Source organism: Tympanuchus pallidicinctus, unplaced genomic scaffold (assembly GCF_026119805.1).
Source record: "Tympanuchus pallidicinctus isolate F22 unplaced genomic scaffold, pur_lepc_1.0 scaffold26, whole genome shotgun sequence".
Classification (NCBI taxonomy): domain Eukaryota; kingdom Metazoa; phylum Chordata; class Aves; order Galliformes; family Phasianidae; genus Tympanuchus; species Tympanuchus pallidicinctus.
In genome coordinates, this window is record NW_026294743.1 from 11,427,546 (window position 1) to 11,447,370 (window position 19,825).

General features: G+C 44.8%; 1 protein-coding gene across 5 annotated transcripts in view; it reads right to left on the reverse strand.

The window, feature by feature from the left end:
* Window positions 1–15,813, reverse strand: part of RAPGEF2 (Rap guanine nucleotide exchange factor 2) — a 171,397-nt gene extending 155,584 nt beyond the window's left edge. For 2 of the 5 annotated variants that reach the window (XM_052690326.1, XM_052690323.1), the window contains exon 1: window positions 15,448–15,811. In XM_052690326.1, coding sequence (XP_052546286.1) covers window positions 15,448–15,516 — 69 coding nt within the window. In that variant the 5' untranslated portion in view covers window positions 15,517–15,811. Of the gene's footprint in view, window positions 1–15,447 lie in introns of all 5 variants that reach the window. The other 3 variants (XM_052690324.1, XM_052690321.1, XM_052690322.1) reach the window with 3 other exon arrangements.
* Window positions 15,814–19,825: the final 4,012 nt, after the last annotated feature.

The following is a 19,825-nucleotide window of genomic DNA, read 5'->3' on the forward strand; positions in this document are numbered from 1 at the left end:
TGCCATCCTTGAATAAGAAGATGCACAAAACCATTTTTTCATGGGAGCGTTAAAAGTAGGAGCGCCTAGGTGGCAAAAAGACAGGAGAGGATGGTGTTCTGAAAGTTAACTTCTTAGCGGCTCCACTAATTTAAATGGCTCTGAGGTGGCTAGAAAGTCCCTGCAGATAGCAGCTAGTGCTACTCCAATGGACAGAAGAGAGCAAAGCCTTAAGATATGCCTTGTTAAGCAGGCAGTGCCTCTGGGCTGTCCACAGGGTAGCAATTACAGAAGAGCACTGAGTTGTCATGCAGAACCAACTAGAAGTTCTTCCTAGATGGCTGTCATCGGAAGCACAAGCAACCACCAGAGACACTCAAAGGAGCTGGACACAAAAATATATCCCAGAGGGTTCATTTGCAAGAAGTCAAATTGGATGGGGAAAAAAAAAGAGCCCTCCAGTCCTCCACCCACTCCCGTCCTCCACCCGCTCTTCTAGCTTCAATGGCAACAGAGTGCAAAACTGCTTGTTGCTAAAATATTCCCCCCCTGCACGCATAAAATATATTTCTTCACCCTCACTTTACGCTGAATAAAAAAGCAGTTCTTAGGATCCAGATCCACAGTTCTTCCCACTAGTCTTGAGTGAAGTGCCAAACAAGGAGCAGTCAACAGAAAAAGCACAAGAAAAAGCTTATTTCTCAAAATTGCATAGAAAGACAATTTTTCCAGGGTCCCACAACAAGTTAACGCTGGATACAATCTATATTTTTTAATATTTTTATTTATGTATTTTTATATTTCTAAAAACAGCGTATAATTTCAATAATTCCTTATACAGCTGATGTTCAGGATTGCATCCTTAACAAAACTAGGGCAAGACTGAGAAACTACTGCCCTTTTTCAACCCACAACCCCAAGTCTGAAATGCCAGGTTGGAAAGAACACTTTTTACACTCACGTATGGTGTTTTACAGATCTCCTACACAATACGCTCCAGTTTTATTTCATGTTTAAAGAACAGGTTTCACTTGTTTGAACCAATGATAGTTCAGAACTGTTATGTCTATACCAAAACCAAGTATAACAGATGAGCTAGAAAAAAAAATATTAGAAGAAGAAAGTAACAAAAATGTTCCAAAATTGAATATTTAAAGCATATTCCTGTTTCAATTATTTCGAGCTATCAATGAATAAAAGTTAAGTGCAGCTAAGCTAGGTCAATTGCAAAAAGTCATTTATTTTTAATGCAAAATAGAAAAAAAAACCACATATATACCCCACAGAACAACAAATAATTTTTCTTGATTTCACACAAGTATAAACAGATGTTTGAATAGATTTTTTTTAACATACGAAAAGTCAGAAACCATTTCTAACGTGTGTCATTTCAGTATCATGTTGTTATTACTGGGAACTTCATTTTTTAATAAAAGGCAAATGTAATCCACTGAGACTATTGATTGAACAGAATCTTCATAAGTAATAAGCCAAAAAAAAAATAATAATAATAACTCCAGTGTGGGCTTGCTTTCTTTTTTTTAATTCATCATGCAAATAGATGTCAGTGCAATCGCCACCTCATCCTTCAGATTTTGATACTGCATGGGATCTGCAAGAGAAGCATTTCTTGAGGCTGGGGAAGGCATCTCCATAAGCAGCAAGTACAATTCAGTGATTATGACAGACCGAATTCCTCTTTATCCCTGAAGCGTTTTTTCTTACATTGTTCATTACCAAAGTGAATAGCTTCAGAATTTTATAAAGCTGAATCCTGGCAGCACAAAGGGATCAGAAATAGAGACCCTCACAAAGAAAAGACTGCAGCTGAAGAGAATAGGAAGAGCAGAGAACAAGCAGTACAATGAGAGGACAGAAAAAACTCCCAGTCAGTACCAACTGTGAGCCTCTAAGGGATGTTTTCCTTTACCTGGCTTTCTATCAGGTCATTATCTCGCCCCTACCTGGAAGTTTCTCACTCTATTTTCTCCATCTACCTTGGATCAAAATGCAATCTTTGGATTTTGCAGGTGTCCTCATTTTTATATATATATTTTTTTTTTAATTGTAGGAAAACATCTTTATGTTCTTAACAGTTCTTCTGAGAAGATTAAGTGAACTGGTGAATTCATTTCCTGGCAATTTCTTCTTAATATTCCTAAAGTAGGGAACTCACGAGCCAGTTACTCAGTGTTCAGAGAGCTACTCTACATAAGTGTACTTCCCAAGCTAGCGGGCTCATAACTCAAGCTTTCCCACTCCCTCACAAAATGCAGCCTCACCAGGTTTTGCAGGTATTCTCTAAGCAGATCTTTCACGACTTTCCACCAAAGCAGCTGCAATGCAGATCTCTCACGAGCCACACAGTCAGACCTGGAGTTTGCTCAAATGACTCAACCTCAGCGTCCTGCTGCCAAACAGCACGGTGTGGCCTGCAGTTCTGCCACTGGCTGCAGTAACAGCTCCTGTACAGAACAACCAGCTCTTGTTCCTCCAGCTACTTACAGTCACTACTTCATCTTCTGGAAACAAATCACGCATCTATCTTAAGGTAATTCATTCTGACATTTTAGAGAGCATTTAGATACGAAACTAAGATACAAAGTGAATGAAGTAAATGCATAAAACATCATTTTCAACACACATCGCCTGGCCTCTCACCTCACTTTAGAGCTGCCAGGTCTACTCATTAATCTGAGGACAGAATTGCTCATTTCTGCCTGCAGTCTTACTGCAGTGGTTTCAAGGCCAGCTTCCAACAGACACCAGACAGCCTGAAAAGATGCTTTTCTGCATTTTACAGCTGGAAAACAAGGCATAGGAGTTATTAATAAGGTCTGAGTGTTTGCTGTTGGTGTTGTTTTGTCTTAATTGTAGGTCCCTGTTATTTTACAGGTTTAGCGATCAGGAAAAGGAGAAAAATATAAAGCAGACTCTCCCCACCTACTGTGGTGAATATTTAGGAGTGAGAAATAAAAAGTAAAGCTCTAAAAACATTCAAGCTCATCACCCTCTGCAGACTGTATGGAAAAGGAAGCAGGAGCAGCTCACACACGGCTGAGCCCCTAGCCCTCACTATCAAAAGGGCACTTGTTTTTAATCTCATGTTTTATTTAAATACAGAATGCAAAATTGATAACACAACCAGCGGGGCAACAAGAAGGTTAGAAACAGGGTGAACGTACAAAACTATTTTGTTCACAGTACATTCTTAACAAATGCCACAACGTTTGCTGGAGTAAATTTAAATCAGTCCGGTCAGCACTTCAACCTGTAACAGCTAAGAGAAGCTTTACATTCACTAAGCTGCTTTCATAAGTCTCTTTCAAACAGTGCTACACGCTAAGAATGAGGTTATCAAATAGCAACAACTAAATTCACAGATCTGGTTTCTTGAAACCTGTTCAAGGCAACAGATTGGAAAGTCTACTAACAGTAAATAGAAAGTACTAAACACAAATCAAGTCCATTATAAAAACAAATCACAAAGCAGCCAGTTGCAGGGACCTGAAGTTCACAAGAAGTTCCACAATTGCTGACAGTCCTGATTTTCAAACACGAGTTTATGGCACATGGAAGAAACAAAACAATATGAAAGCAAGACAAAGGGCCAAACAGTCACTATAGAGTGCAAGTCAGTCATTACAACACACTGACACAAACAGGAGGAGTTACTGGTCATCAGACTCTGGAAGTACATAGGATTAAATGCAAAAAAAAAAAAAAAAAAAAAAAAAAAATTAGTAACCAAGACGACTTGGCAGCAGGGCTTTTGCTTAGATAAACATTTTTAATTTTGACTTAAATTATAGCTAACTTCCAAATTCCTTAGAGTAATACCTATTCCTCAAGAGCACTTAGGAGCACTGATTGCCTCAAGTAGTCACACCAGAAGCATACAAGTTCGGTCAGCACTGCATGAGCAGAACAGCACAAGCTTGAATGACTAAGCAGTGCTGGGCGAGAAATTAGCTCAGCGTTGAAGACCTTGCACTGAACTCCAGCCACCACAAAAGCAGTTGTTTCGTCAAAAGCATGTGTTGCACTTCTATCCCACATCTTCACCGCCCTCAGAATTACCACACTCTCTCAGAAGACCAGTTGAAAAGAATGCCTTTTGTTTGTACACGGGGGGGAGGAAAAACCTCTCCCTACCCTAGAATTAGCAAAAAGCCTTATTCATTTCATGACCTCGGGCTTTGTATTCTCATCTCCTCCTAGACGGCAAAGACAAAGCGATGTTGGTTCAAGACCATGCCCCTAAATGCTTGGTGGAAGTACACAGAACGGCGGAGCATTTCTCCCACGTGCATACATATTCCAGTTTGAAATAAAGTCATTATGACCTTCCAGTACTTAAAGGGAGCTTACAGATAGAAGGGAAAACAACTTTTTTTTACACTGGCTGGTAGAGATAGGAAAAGGGGGGGATGTTTGAACTAAAAGAGGGGAGATTTAGACATTAGGAAGAAATTCTTTCCTCAGAGGGTGGTGAGGCCCTAGCACAGCTGCCCAGAGAGCTGTGGGTGCCCCATCTCTGCAGGTGCTCAAGGCTGGATGGGGCCCTGGGCAGCCTGAGCTGGTGGGAGGCAGCCCTGTTGGCAGCAGGAGTTGGGGCAGGGTGGGCTCTGAGGTCCATACCAGCCCAAACCATTCTATGATTCAGCGGTCTGAAACCCCACGTGGGAAATGAGCCCCAACCCACACACAGACACCGTTCAAAGTTGTAATGCTTTCCAATAAAGTAGTTAGCATCTTCTGCAGTTCAATCACTGATGCGGACACCAAGAGATGATGAAAAAACAGTACTGTTATTGGAAGTGAAGCAATATAAGCCACAGGCAGCAGAGCCTGAAATCTGCAGAGCTGAGGAACTGTGCTTCACTGTGGAAAAATACTTTCTGTACAGTTCCTCACAGGAAGGAGCAGGGAGAGGACATGCCAGAAACCCACAACAAGTAGCATTTTTGGAATAAAGCACTTCCTGACCTTTGCTTCCAGATAAATCTGAAACAAGACGTCTATAAATAGAAGAAATCAGAAAGAAATCAAGTAAGGTATCGTATAATGCTTGTACAAAGTGGGATTTTTATTTTTCTTTTAAAATCAGATACCGTTTTCCCAAAGCAATGCAGTGTGGCAGTAGCCTGTCTTACCAGCATAAGGTGATGGCACGGCTACTTCTTCATCGCCCACCTCTATTTGCAACAAACTGATTTAGAATCATCTTTTGCTACTCTCAGTAAATTAAATGCAAGCCTTTCCACATGCTCATGCAACTCACAAGGCACTCTCATGCCCATCCTACAACATTAACAGCACCTATTGCATTATAGTGTAGTTTCAGAATTCAATATGTGCATCTCAATTTTGCTGTCCTTTCACACATTCAGCAGAGCTGCCAAGTTGCCCATTTCTTACTGCAAACTGAGAGCACCCTGGAACAGCCAGGGTAGGCATTAATTCATTACGTGTAGTTTACAAAGTCATCTTGGGAACTGCATTTTAGCAGCTGCAGAGGTGTTGGCTGCATGCTGGCCTGACAAACTGTGACAGGCACCTTCTAAAAATATACAACTGTGTAAGAGGGAGCAAGCATCATGAAGCTATCAGCAAGACTGCTTTTTTGAGGAAAAAAATAGAATGAAAAATACGCAATAAACCAAGATGCCTTATGAAACTAGCTACGGTTTACTGCAGTACTACTTCACCTAAGAACTATTTCTGAAGGCCAGGGCAGCCATTAGAGCACCTGTTCCAAACAAATCCCCTTTGTTTAAGAGACGTGTAAGGGAACTCCTGTGCTAAGATGTGGGCCAATGTCAACAGCGAGCCTTCCTGGGTTTATTTAGGTTGTGTCTCTGCAAACCGTGCTACTTTCGTCACAGCTGAATGTTCATTTACTATCCAGCTAAGACAGGCTGCACAAAGAGTTGTTTTTTCTTTTTTTACTTTTCTTTTACATTCACATGGAATATTCACTCACACAAGAACGCTAGACCTTAAAAAGCAAACTTAGTTCACCAGCCCTACACAGTTCAAGGTTTCATGTACGCCAATTCAAATGAGGATGTACTGAGGGTATTTCTACATTTCTTCTACAAGTGGACAATATTTTCTATGATATACACTGCAGAGTACTTTGTAAGTAAAGAGGAATTTCCTTCCTGCTCTGAAATTAATATGCATGAATGAAAGCATTAGCCAAGACTACCTGAGTGTTTCTCTAAGTGCTCTAATAAGAAAAATACAGGAGGTGGTTACTTTAAGGTACAAAATTAAAACCACCAGCAGGGGAATAAAAAGGGAAAAAATAGAAGCCATTGAATTATCAGGACAGATATTAAACCGCAGCAGCAGGCAAGGTACAATGAGTAAGAGAAGGGAGAAATGGATAAAGGATTCACGTTCCACCTGGGCATTCAGAAATATGGCATCTTCCCATGCAGACCAGTAGCACATACTGCTGCAAACCTCAAGATTCTCCGCTCCAGTCACTGAACACTGCTTTATAAAGCCAACAAAGCATTCTGTACACCAGCACATCATATACATAACCACTATTTTCCAGAAATATCCAGTTGTCTAGATATCGGTCAGCTTCTGAACAGAGACTTTACTAAGAGTTATCCTAAATAAAAGCCTTACAAGCTCCTTCAAGAGGATTTAGGTGCAATGGAGACCAGCTATTCATCAGTGCCACATCTAGCAGAACAAGAGCTAGCAGCACTAAAACAGACGGCTGCCTCAGACACAGCAGAGATGCAATAAACTCCCCTCCTCCCCCCTCTGAAAACCTCTGCACCAATTACTCTTTCCTCGGCACTGTTGCCTCAAATCATTTTTAACAGCCGAGCTTGAGCTGCGTTGCCATCTGATAGTCAACGAGCAGCCTGTGACCAAGGAGCAGGCATCATTCAAGTAAATCATCACAAATTAAAATGAGACATCAGCTGAAATTAGCATTTCCCATCTGCCACAGAGCAGTGCAACAAGGCTGGAAACACCTTTACCCTCTCTACAGCCCTCCTGGTCAGCATGCTGCTCCACACCTGCATCACACAGGAAGAGATGCTCGGTTCTTAGAGCAGGGTGCTCACAGCCAGATTTGATGCATCATCTACTAGTGTATACACATCAACAGAGAAGATGAAATGTAACTCAGATGCCTTCATAATTACCTTTCCAGAGTTTAGAGTGAAAACTGCTTTACTTGGTCCTTTACTGACTACTCACTACCTCTGTAGCTGGGAACAGAAAATACTTAGCCACTGCATCAATAAAAAAAGAATTTAATAAATCAGAGCACATAACTGGCACTTATAACAAACTGGTGCAAAATCTCATTTCTTGTTCCATTGACCATCCTCCATAAACTATAACTCCCATATTTTTTCTAGATATATTTGCTACTTACTCCTTTGAGATTACAGCCAGAGAGGAAACAATCCAATCAAACTGAGCTTCTCTATACCCTCAACCTGTATTTTATCCACAAGCTAAATGAATATTTTACAAAGGCACAGTACTAATGTAGCTTCAATCAATGAGCCATTTACAGCTGCCAGCAGGGAAGTGGCCATTCATTAGCCACCCTCATCAGGAAATCACAACTCAGGTCAAGACCAACTGGGTCACCGCAGCTTTTGGCATCCAAATGGAATTGGAAGAAGCTTCACAACATAAAACATCTTGGCAACACAGTACGCTTCAGGGCACCAGGCATCCAAAACAGCAGAGCCACCAAGGGCCACCATACGTCAACACGACAAAAGGCCACGATGCCAAAATGCTGACACAGCTACATAAATAAGACTGCTCCTTCTCCACCTTCCTGCAAACTGGTGTGGGCAGCATGCCCTGTGCACACCGAGGAGGGCACTCACAGTGCCTGCAGGGACACTGACAGTGGGTACAGAGATCTGCAACGGCATGTGGCCAAGGCACACTCTATCCACTCACAATATAGCTAAATATTTACTGCTGTGTATTCTGATACTCCTTCTGACAAAGCCGAAGCCAATACAGCCATTTGAGTTCCTGCTGGCTGCCCACAGGACTGCAAGGTGCTGCTGACCTTGGCGAGATTAAATATTTTGGGACGATGTTCTGTGCAGGTGAAGGAACGGTTTCCTAACAGGATGAAGCACTCATCTCAAAGGCAAAAGAGAAACACCACAAGGGTCTATATTGTAGGTATGTCCCATCAGATAAGAAACAGAGAAGCGTGCACTGTCACTCCACACCATACCAACAACAGCAGGTTCCCTTTACACCTTCATTTCCCTCAGAAAGAGCCCTCTGCATCCATTTCTCAGCTGCCTACAACAGAGCAATGCAATCGCAGACAGGACTCAGGCACACAAAGCCTATCAGTCATTAACATGTTACTCACTCAATACAATGTACACAAAGATAGTGCTGCTAGCTGAGTTTCTTACCATTGCTATACAGTAACAGGGAACAAACACCTACAAAACAAAGTTCTCACAAAGGTTTCCCCTGAAGCTAATCTCCAGCACAGCATATAAAGACAGAAGAGCTCTCTTCTCAAGACCTATCTTGCACATATGCATCATTAGCTCAAGAAACATTCTGATTTTAGAATCACAGAATCGTTTCAGTTGGAAGTGACCCTTAAAGGCCATCTAGTCCAACCCCCCGCAATGACCAGGGACGGCTACAGCCACATCAGGTGCTCAGAGCCCCAGCCAGCCCGACCTTGGATGTCTCCAAGGATGGGGCATTCATCACCTCTCGGGGCAGCTAGGAATTGCAGCAAGAATAAATACTCCTACAATATTCCTTTTTTTTTTTAAACACACCTTAAGAAAGTGTCTGAAAACAGAGCACTGATCAATTTGCAGAGGTTACGCTGCTCAGAGGTTCCTACACAAAGCCATAAGCATTTAGTCTCCACCTTGTAACACAAGCCTTCACACTTCCAGTTGCACCAACACCAACATTTGGAGCCATAATCTAAACCACACTATTGCACCACCAGGTCTCAGTAAGAAAAAGCCACACTCCACCTCTTGGAGTAAGTCACTTCTCTTTTGTTCGGCTAACAAGGTTGAATCACTTATCCTGTTTATATTCTGGCCTCACAAACAGGCAGATCAGCACGAATGAGGAAGCAGAAGACATCCCATGAGAAACAAAGCCCCTAAATAAGATTATCCACTAGAAAAAAACAATGCACCAGTAAAGATTCCGCCTCCTGGTTAAGTAAACCCAATCTCAAACAGAAGGATCTTCCAGCTGTATTGGTGGTACAGCCTTCATTTCCATCAAGTGCATACAAACCACAGTTCCATAACATACTATCTCACTTCCCTACATTTTTGGGGTTTGGTGTTTGTTTTGTTTTGGGGGGAGGGGGGCTGTTATTTAATAAGACATGAAGTCCATTCAAACTATTCAAACAGAAAAGGCTACCAGAAGTTTCCCAATCAACTACAGAACAAGTAAAATATAGATAGAGACACGAATATCCTTAAAAAATAAGGCAAAAACATGAAATTTTTTTATCCAGAAAAATATTAACATAGAAAAACTCCTTTGTTTTATCAGTGATTAAAAAAGGCACTTTTTTTTTCCCCCTGGGAACACTGAAATATTTGAAGTTGATCTTTTTCCTCTAGTGTTTTAATGATATTTATATACTGCTCATTATTGTTAGTCAGAATCCTTCAGAACTGCTGAAAACCAGATATTAAATCACTTTTATTCAGGCCAGACAATGGAGAGGCACACAAAGGAATATATCTACAGATATATGTGCATAACAGAGCTGAACGGAGACTAAACAGCTTATTCTCAACTGCGAAAACAAAGCCGTAAGAAAAGCTCTGCGACAGAGCTCCTCTCTCTCCTTGCTTTCAAGAGAAGCGCAGAACTCCCCGAAGTTCAGAAGCAGCAAAGTGGAGCCCCACTTCCATTTTGAGACTTTCTAAAATGCATCCTTTCACACAAAATATATCCAGCAAATTAAATCTGCAACGCTGGCGGCAGTGAGCGGCGTGCAGGCCAGGCTGCCTCTCACAAAGGCTCTTTGTGGAGCTATCTTTCTGCCAGCGCTCCTTTTGAATTCCCAAACAATACCTTGCAAAAATTAGATCTCCTACTGTGGGAAAGTTCCCAAGACACAAGCCAAAATACATTTTCTCATGAAGCTCTCCATGAGGAAGTCGGAATTCTTGCACCATCCGCTCAGTGTACATATGGTTGTTCTCGAAACACAGCAATCGATCAAGTAGCAGCATCTTGATTTAAGGAAAAAAAAAACCATCAAAATCAAATTGGGGATTCATCAGAATGAATTAGTAGCTATCACCTGTTAATAATTTGAGTAAGAATAAAGACTTTTATTTTTTTCAGTTCCAGAACTTTAAAAGGAGCTGTTTTTTAGAACACCTTACAGCAATTACAGTGGAGATTAGCTATAATACAACACATCTTCTGAGAAAACATTTTTATCTTTTTTCTCCTCTCCTCCACAGGTACAAAGTGTGAATAATAACCTGACAGACGGTGGAACAACATCCCTCCCTCCTGAGAGGGAAAACATGATTTTGGGCAAATACTTGCACCCTACTGATCTGTTGCTGCTTCTATGGCAAGAACAAACTAAGCCCCTTCTGCCTCTGCTGCTGAACTGATAGGTTTGCTTCTAACCAGCTTCAGCATTCATTGTGCCCACTGCTACAGTTACATTGGGAACTTCCAAGTTCAAGTTCCTAGTTGGGTTGGATTTGTACAGCTACCCCAGCCACGACCTGCTGATGCAATGAGAGAGCAGGCACGTGTTCAGGATAAGGCTTCAAATCAGCTGTTTCTGCTCTGCAGATAAAGGTGCTCTCATTGCAACCAGGGTTCTGCAGGCAGTGGCAAAGCTCAGTGCTGCACAGCACAGAAATCTGCACATGCACAGCACAGAGCAATGGCACTGCTATGGGGGAAGATTAATGAAAAAAAACTGAAAATTCAAACTTCTACATTCTTATCATTGCCAAAACTTAGCAACAAAGCTGTGAACACCTATGGAAAATTCCTTCAAAAAGGCCTGGAAATAAAGGGATTTTCTGCAAGAACGTGCAGCCAACTGAGCAGTGCATTACAACACAAGTCTTCAGCTTCAGGAAGCGCATGGAAATTTATGGTGGAAGTTCTGAATCAGACATTCCTGAACTTTTCTGACAGCCCGAGATGAGTGAGGTCGCAGGAAAGAATGCAACTGGGCAAGGGCTTGCAGTTCGGGTTACCAGGCACAAGAAGGCCCACGGGCAGAGTTGTTTGTTCAGTAGGATATTCTGTCACAAAATACTCTGTAGTTCAAGGGTAAGCAGCAAGAGAAAAAGTGCACTTCCACTTCAGAGGGATTCCCTAACTTACTTCCCTACTGAAAACATCACTTGCTCCGTCAGGTAAAGGCCTCGCTTCTTTTCACTTCGTTTTTCACATTCTCCCAATTACAGGCTGAAATGTGACAAGAAAAATAACTATGGCCAAGGCACATCTGTGTCCTAACTTCTTCCCGCTATCTGCAACCATCTTCCAAGTTATGGAAGAATGACAGAACATCCCAAGATGAAAGGGATCCCCAAGGGTCATCAAGTCCAGCCCTGTCTTCACACAGACCACCCAAAACCCAAACCTTACGTCCAACAATGGTATCAAGAGCAGTATCCAAACAGCCATTGAACTCCAGCAGCTCGGGGCCGTGCCCGCTGCCCTGGGCAGCCCGTTCCATGCCCACCACCTTCAGCTGAAGAACCTATTCCTAACCCCTAGCTGTCCCTGCCCTGACAAGGCTCCACGCCATTCCCTTGGGCCCTGTTGCTGTCACAGACTGCTGCCCTCAGTGCTGCACCCGCCATCAGCTCTCCCCTCAGCTCCTCTGCCCTAGGCTGAAGACATCAAAGTGATTTAGGTTCAGATCCAGACAGTGCCACTTCAGACACCATTCTGAGGATGCTAACAAATATCCCCTCTTGCATTTGGCACATTCACACACATGAAACTTGAATCTATCCCCCTGCATTGGATTCGCACATGGAGCACTTATCTGCTGTGACCCCATTGTTCATTTGCTAAGAGATCATTACAGTAAGGAGGAAATGTCCATTTCTGGCTTATCTTCATATTGCACACAAACACACTGTCGGAGGCTACAAGTTAAAAATAACGCCACTGAAGAACAAGTTGAAAGATTATCTGGAAAAAGCCAAGGTACATCCTATAATTAAACCATTGTTCCTCGCAGGCACTGGAAGTGGGAACATCTGCCCAGCAGTGGCATCCTGCTCTGGTGCCTTCTGACACATGACAACATGCCAGCACTGAGCCCAGGGCACCAGCAGAGCTTCCCTCGCCTGCTGGTGCCATCATCCCCCTGTGGCTTCTTACTGCCGGACCAAAGCACATCAACTGCTTCCAGAAGGAAACTTGAAGCACCAAAAGTATATCTAAAGCATACATACACTGAAACAGCCCTTCCTGCAGACGTCAATGTGCAGCATGCCAACAGTGAGCCAGTATGTGGAGCTTCTGAGGTAGGGAGCTCCTCGCGTACCACGCCATGCAACTGAGCTGCTAGGGCAGAGTGGGATTAGTGCTGGTTCTCCTATTGCAAAGCAAAAGGAGCCCTGTTTTGGGTTTGCGGGTTTTTTTTTTTAGGTTAAACTCCTCCAGAACAGAACTGCATGCTCTCTGAGGTGGTCTATGAAGCTAATAGCAAATGGTTTTGATAGGACTGAAATTTTATAGCTTTAATATAAGATGACATTTGGAGGGAAAAAAAAAAAACTAGATTGTTACTAGTCACAGCTCAAGGGCATAAAACCATTTGTAATTTATGAACATTTAGAATTTAGATTCCCCAAAGTAGTTAAATTAACTTTGCAGTTCAAGTCTTCAAAGACAAAATGAATAGTTTAATAAAGCAGTTAAAGAGGAAAGCTCTGTTACACAACAGACATGCTGAAGTGCAGGCTATGTACGTTTCCATTTTGTCTTCATTTAGGGTTCTAGTCAATGGAGTGTTGAGCTGTAATATGTAGAACACAAAGAAACTTTTAAACATGGACACACAGAAGACGTATGGTGCTAAGAACTTCCCAAAGCAGGTGCAGAATCGTTTGCCTTCCAAAAACAAAATTAAAAAAAGCCCTCTCCAATCATCACCAATGAGGTTTTTGCACTACATGCGCTCATGCAGTTTAGTTTGCTTTCTCCAATGGATTACACCAGCTCCAATAGTCACTGAAGCCGTACCTACACCTGAGTGCTCACTGTGCTGCTGTCACTCCGCTCTTTGCTGTGAGCCTGCGGTGAAGACGCTTCACTAAACTGGTGCAGGGCAGAGTAGTAATGTCAGATGCAAATTCACATCTCCCTAATTTGGGAGAAGCTGAGCCCAATGAGTTGGTTAACACGAGCAGGCAGCGAACACGATACTAACACTGCTGTCATGTTATTTCCTGTACTGACATGAAGACGATAAATATATTTTCTCTTCCCAACACTCTGTCAGCTCCCAATGACTTGGCCTAATGAGTTCCCAAAAGCTAAAAATAAGCATCTCCAGTAGACAGCCGGAGAAACAAAAACATAGGCAGAAGAAAACAGGGACAGAAAAGTCACTTTCAGGGAACAAGAAAAAACAAGGTCCTTGTGTCTTCATACAGAAACAACTTCTGTTTGTTTGCTTTTAATTTCACTTGATAATTGCATTACAGAGATATCTGCATTACAGAGATATCGCTCATAGCTACATTTCTTTCAGATTCCAATAGCACTGTTAAGATAAAACTGAGACTACTTCCAGAGTGGAAAACAAACACTACAGACTGGTCAACAGCATAACAGCGGGTCTGATGGAGCAGAGGGCCCTCTCCCCACCATATCACTCCCACCAGCAGCACTGGAAAAGCATGCCTGAACCCCAGCTCCTAGCACCCCCAGTGCTCGAACAGGCTGCCCAAAGAAGTTACAGATGCCCCATCCCCCGTGGGCAGCCTGATCAGGTGGGTGGCAGCCCTACTCACAGCAGGAGGTTGGAGTTCCATATCGTTAAGGTTTCTCCCAACCTAAGCCATACTGTGATTCTGATGACACACTCTATTTCCCACCAGCCTGGTCTATTTGTGGCTTATTTTGGCCAGTCAGCTCTGTGGATTTCAGAGTGGGTTTCTTTTCCTGTGGCAACTGCCACAGCACGCTTTCAGTCTGCTGATTCTTGAAGTTTTAGCGCATTAATGCAGCCCTGGTGTTCCCAATTTAGCTCTGTGCCCTTCACACTGGCTTTATCCCTGCTTTCCAGCTGATTTCCTCACTGCACCAGTTCCTACTTGTTCACTGCTCTTTTCAGCCACCCCTTGCAGAGAGCACAGCCTGGCAGGGCCAAGGCTCCAGCCTCACCTGGCACAGGCTCACAGCTGTCACGGGGAAGGGCTGGCTCCCTGTGCTCAGCCTGGTGGCCCCACGACCTGACTGACTGGTTCCTGAGCAACTGGTGGTGTCACTCCCCACCGGCAGCAGGCCACCACTCCACAACCACCTCTGGGACGAGCACCAACCCAAGGCTCCCACCCTGGAACTGTCCCAATGCAAGGGTCCGGCTGCCAGAGCGCCACACTTCCAGCAGGCACCAACGGATCCCTCCTGCACTGAGCTAAGGGACATTTGGAAAGGTCAATCAAGGACAAAGGAACCACTTGAGCTCCAAAAAAAAAAACAAAAAAAAACCACATTCCAGAAGTAAGCTAAAAAAAATAAGGGGGAGACTAGAAGATGCGTAAAGAAGACAGGTTAACGTAATGTCCACACGGCTAGCGTGTTTTTCCATGGGAGCTTTTGTTTTCTCACACATATTCCACCAGCACAGGGATAAAAATAACACGACCACAATGACGTCTCTCTAGCAAGAGGAATGACTTATGGATGCAGGCCGAAAGTTAAGGTTTCTTCTTTGCCCCCAATTTGAAACCGTTGCCAGCCAATCAGAGACTCGCCAAAATGATCAGTAAAAACATCCCTTCCTAAAAACCGGAGTGCAACGGGCTCCCAGGGCGCGGGGAAAATAGGGCAGATGGCACCGCAACTCGCAGCAAAGTAACTCCGCTAGCCTCGCTGCACGGCGATGGGGGGATCGGCGCAAAGCTCATTAGCCCGCAGACAGCTGGCAACGGCACCCGTCCGGGAGCAGCGGGAGCTCACGGCGGGGTGCTGGCTTCCCGGCTCGCCCCGGCAGCGCCCGTCTCCCACTATGGGGCTCAGCATCGGCTCCCGCCCCGCCGGAAACCCCCCCTGGTGCCCCAAACCGGGCAGCGGGAAGAAACTTGCACGCCTTCTCCTCTCCCCTCCGCTCCGTTCCGCTCCCCAGCTACAGACCCGCGCCCCAACACCCTCGTCGGCCAGCGGGCCCCCCGCCCGCCTCCACGCCCGCCCGGGGAAGGGGCCGCCTACCTGGGGGCTCCGCTCCGCCGGGTTCTTCATCACCGCCTGGCGGAAGCTATTATCCACGTAGGACGCCATCGCGCCTCGCTCCGCCGGCGGCCGCTCCCGCCTGGCTCGGAAGGGCGGGACGGCGGAGGAGAGGAGGGCCGGCAGCGGCCTGGAGCGGCGGTCCGGGGCGAGCGGAGGGAGGCGGCGCGGGGACCCCGGCGGCGCTTCGGCTCAGCAGCGCCGCCGCCCGGATTTAGGCCGCGGCCGAGCCCCGGAGGCGCGGGGGCTCCCGGCGGGCCGGAGGCGCCCGGCGGAGGCGGCTGCGCGCTCCCGCTCTACCCGGCGCTGCGCCTCCCGCCGGCTCGCTCCGCCGCATCCCCACGGGCACCTCCGCCGCCTCCCATCCGAGCTGCTAGGGGCTCCGCGCCCGTCTCGGCGACGGGGAAGTTGCTGGCTCGGGAAGGCGGGGCCGAGGCGGGGCGGAGCGGGGCGGGGCGGACCGCGGGGGGCCGCGGGTGGCGGGGGGCTGCAGCGTCCGCACACGGCGCTTTGTGCGAGCTGCCGGCCCCGGCAACGACGGGTGTAGCCGTGTGCTGTCCCAGACAAGCAGCTCCTGAGCGCAGCTGGCGGGGTCGGCGCCCGGGCCCGAGCTGGATTGCGCCGAAACAGGGCTGAGCTCAGCCCGGCTGCACGCCAGTCAGCCTGGGAAGCCAGCCCCGAGAGTCCACGTCCGTCGTTTGAGAGGCTGAAATCCTAAAAAGGAGGGCTCGATAGTCCCGAGGGATGTGCGGCACGAGAGCAGACGTTCTTCCAAGAGGCGGACAGCAGCTTTGGCGGGGCCACCTGTTGCCATTCCTCCCATCACAGAATCACAGAATGGCCAGGGTTGGAAGGGACCTCAGGGATCAGGAATCTCCAACCCCCTGCCACACGCAGGGCCACCAACCTCCACATTTAATACCAGCCCAGGCTGCCCAGGGCCCCATCCAACCTGGCCTTGAACACCTCCAGGGATGGACAGGGCTCCCTTTAGGTACTGCAGGCTGCAATGAGGTCACCCAGCAGCCTTCTTTTCTCCAGGCTGAACAAGCCCAGCTCCTCAGCCTGTCTTCATACGGGAGGTGCTCCAGCACCTCTCATCTTTGTGGCTCCTCTGGACCCTCTCCAACAGCTCCCTTTCTTTCTTGTACTGGGGGCTCCAGACCTGGATGCAGTACTGCAGATGGGGCCTCACAAGAGCAGAGTAGAGGGGGACAATCACCTCCCTGTCCCTGCTGGCCACCCTTCTTTTGATGGAGCAAGAGGGGTGGCCAGCAGGGACAGGGACCCCACTGACCTCCATTAACACACCAGCTGTCCCCACACAGACAAGAAGGAAACCAAGGAAGGGAGCACTGTGGCACCAAACCAGCACCTTTTGGGGCTGCCAGGTGGCCTTTTCCTTTCACCTAAGCATGGTCAATAAAGGGCAGTGATCCCGTCTCTTGGCCAGTACTGTTTGTTACTTGACATGAACACGTCACAAAAACAGCCCAGCAACACTAAGCGTGGAACTGCTATTAAGGTGTCATTACTGGCAGTGTAAAACTATTGCTGTGTTTGCTTTCATAAGCAGTGTCTATCTTTCACTGATACCTATCACCCAACGTAAATAATACTGGCATTAGGAAATCTGATTGGATTGATTTTCACTCACTGACATAGATTTACATTTGATCAGAAGAAACGTCTTGTAATGCTTATTTTTATTTCCGTATTTGAGAAAATGATGGACGTCAGTATGAAGAATGTTTTTTTTTTCCTTACATGTCTCAGGAGACAAAATCTTACACATTTAGACACAGATGACCCTCCTACTGGCCATGTCTTCAAACAGTATTCTTTTAAACCTCTTGAAATTTAGTTCATCAACAAAGATAACTCTTTGTGCTAATCCTACTCGTACATGTCAGCAAAATATTGTTGCATCTAATACTGATCATTCTGGGCAGGCCACAGGACTTAAATAGAGCTCCACATCCCAGCCATATCTTGCTAGTGGTTGCTAACTAGTAGTTCTTAATTCACTTTTTAACTAACAGACTGAAAATACAATGCCCTTTGCCCTGGAAAAAAAAAAAAAATAAATAGCAGTTTCAAATATTCCTCATATTCATCATCAGAGAGTATCATTTCTTCAAATTAGCCAAGCCTGCAGCTACATGAAAGTGCCAGCTTTTCTGAAGCTCACCTTACCAACCCAGAGCGCTAAGATTTCCTTTTTTTGTGGGGCATATGTATATGCTGAGTGCCACAGGAATGCAAGGAATGCTCTCCTGGGCTCTTCTCCTTCATCACTTCAGGGCACTGAATATCTCCTGTTACAGACGAGCTTGCCTGACGTGTTCCTATCTCTAAATCAAAACATAGCTACCCACTCCATTTTAATATGCAATTAGTTTTAATTCCAGACCTATTACCTTTAGCAGCATAAAGTGAAGTGTTTCACTGCGATTAATTTCTGTTGTGCTATCTGCTAGTAGAGTACCTGTGATTCACAATGATACTCAGCCTCAGCTGACACGATTTTGGGTGCTCTGATTCTGCTCTGATTAGCGTAACAAAACTTGATGGCTATCAGTGTATGTCAGAGGCCCATCACATGCCACAGACTTGTTAGACATGACAAGGAATGAAAGCTAGAAAATTACGTTCAGATACATCCAACACTTTTTCAAAAGCATTTAAGAACATGTTGTACCTGCTTACTCTTTCTTTAGTTTTCTGTAAGCAACACAGTATTATGTAAATGCTTCTCATTTTTTGTGTTCTCTATGGTGGATACGAGTCTGCCCTGCACGATGTTTGTTTTTTTGCCAATATTGTAGTAGTTCTTGCATCTGAATAGGAAAAAACATCAAATAATGATTTAGGCTAAGCCCTGCTTGTCATGCAAATGGTGGTGAGGTACAATTTACAATGTCACATATGTTTTTGCAGCCTTCACATTCATTCTTTCCCATTTTCTGTCTCAAACGGTAGATCAGTGTTTTGCAGTACACACGTGTATCAGGATTGCCATTCCTTTTGCATTTCTTTTTTAGTTAAATATACATATAGCATATGTATGTAAACATATAAATGTATACACACCATATAATTTCAGTAAGATATGTACCATCAGTGAGGATACAAACCCATGGATATCCTTTCATCTTGTTCCTCTGGGTAAATTGTCTTATTTTCTTAAATTTTCTTTTATCATCTGAAGATTATGTGACAGCTATAGCAAATTCACACAGATGAGTTCTGGTATGCAGAACTTCCCTTTTGCTTCCCAGCTCTCACCTGGCAGCTTCTCTGCAGACCTAAGAAGTTCCTTTCATACCCATTTGTGTAGGTGGAATGCAAAGGTGTCCATCTGATGGACCACTCCATGTCTGACATTGAGAATGAGAGCTGTTCCTATTGGACTGAGTAGAATCCAATTTATTGGATTTTAAGTCAAGGATGGCTGATCTCTACTACCAGGGGAAGACCAGGCTCCTTTAAATAGGTTTATCTCCTATGCTTGGATTTTTGGGATGACAACATTTCCTAGAACGCTGTTCTGTTCTTTTGAGGTTTATACATGGATGGGATTACTACCATTGCCAACTCCATTTTGTATTATCTTTCACAACATGAAAAGAATGGCTGATGATGTTTTTTTTGTTTTGTTTTTTACAACGTCCCATAGCTACATGTCTCATTTTCATCCAGACATCACCAGTGCACGAGCACAGTAAATAGCCACTACCCTGTATGCCTGTGGTGTAGGATAGAAAGATATCAGGGAGTTAACACAGTTCACGCTAAAGTAATTTTTGAACATTTACCATTGCTTTATTGTCCTTTTGCAGTTGTAAGGCAGCATAAAATCCAAAATGCTGTAAAAGAGAGCCTGGTCTGCGGCTCTAAACAAAATTTATCCCTCTTGAGACTAACAAGGAGAGTTTGCGACTACTATGATGTATTTCATATATCTATTCAGAGTTTGCCAGTTTCTTTGGTTACATTTGGGAATATTTATCATTCAACTTTTCTGTAGCTGCATCCATCTAAAGCAGCTTTAACTAGTGAGCTTAATCCTAGCAGAGGTAGCTCAGGGACCTGCACAAATTAGCTGTCCAAATACTTACAGTGTCTCCTGAGAGGAATTCACAGTCCACACAGCATTCAGATTCACAGGTAAAGGAACCTATCAAAGGGAAAGGTGGCTGAAACCTGTCTTGCAGGAACACCTTGGGAGCACAGTGCTGGATCACGGACCATTATGCCGGATACTGAATGAACACCAGATATATTAGCATGAACTCTCAGAGGTCAAGCCTGAATTTCTGAAGTAAGCTCAGATAGGCTCACGCAAGCTTCATGCACC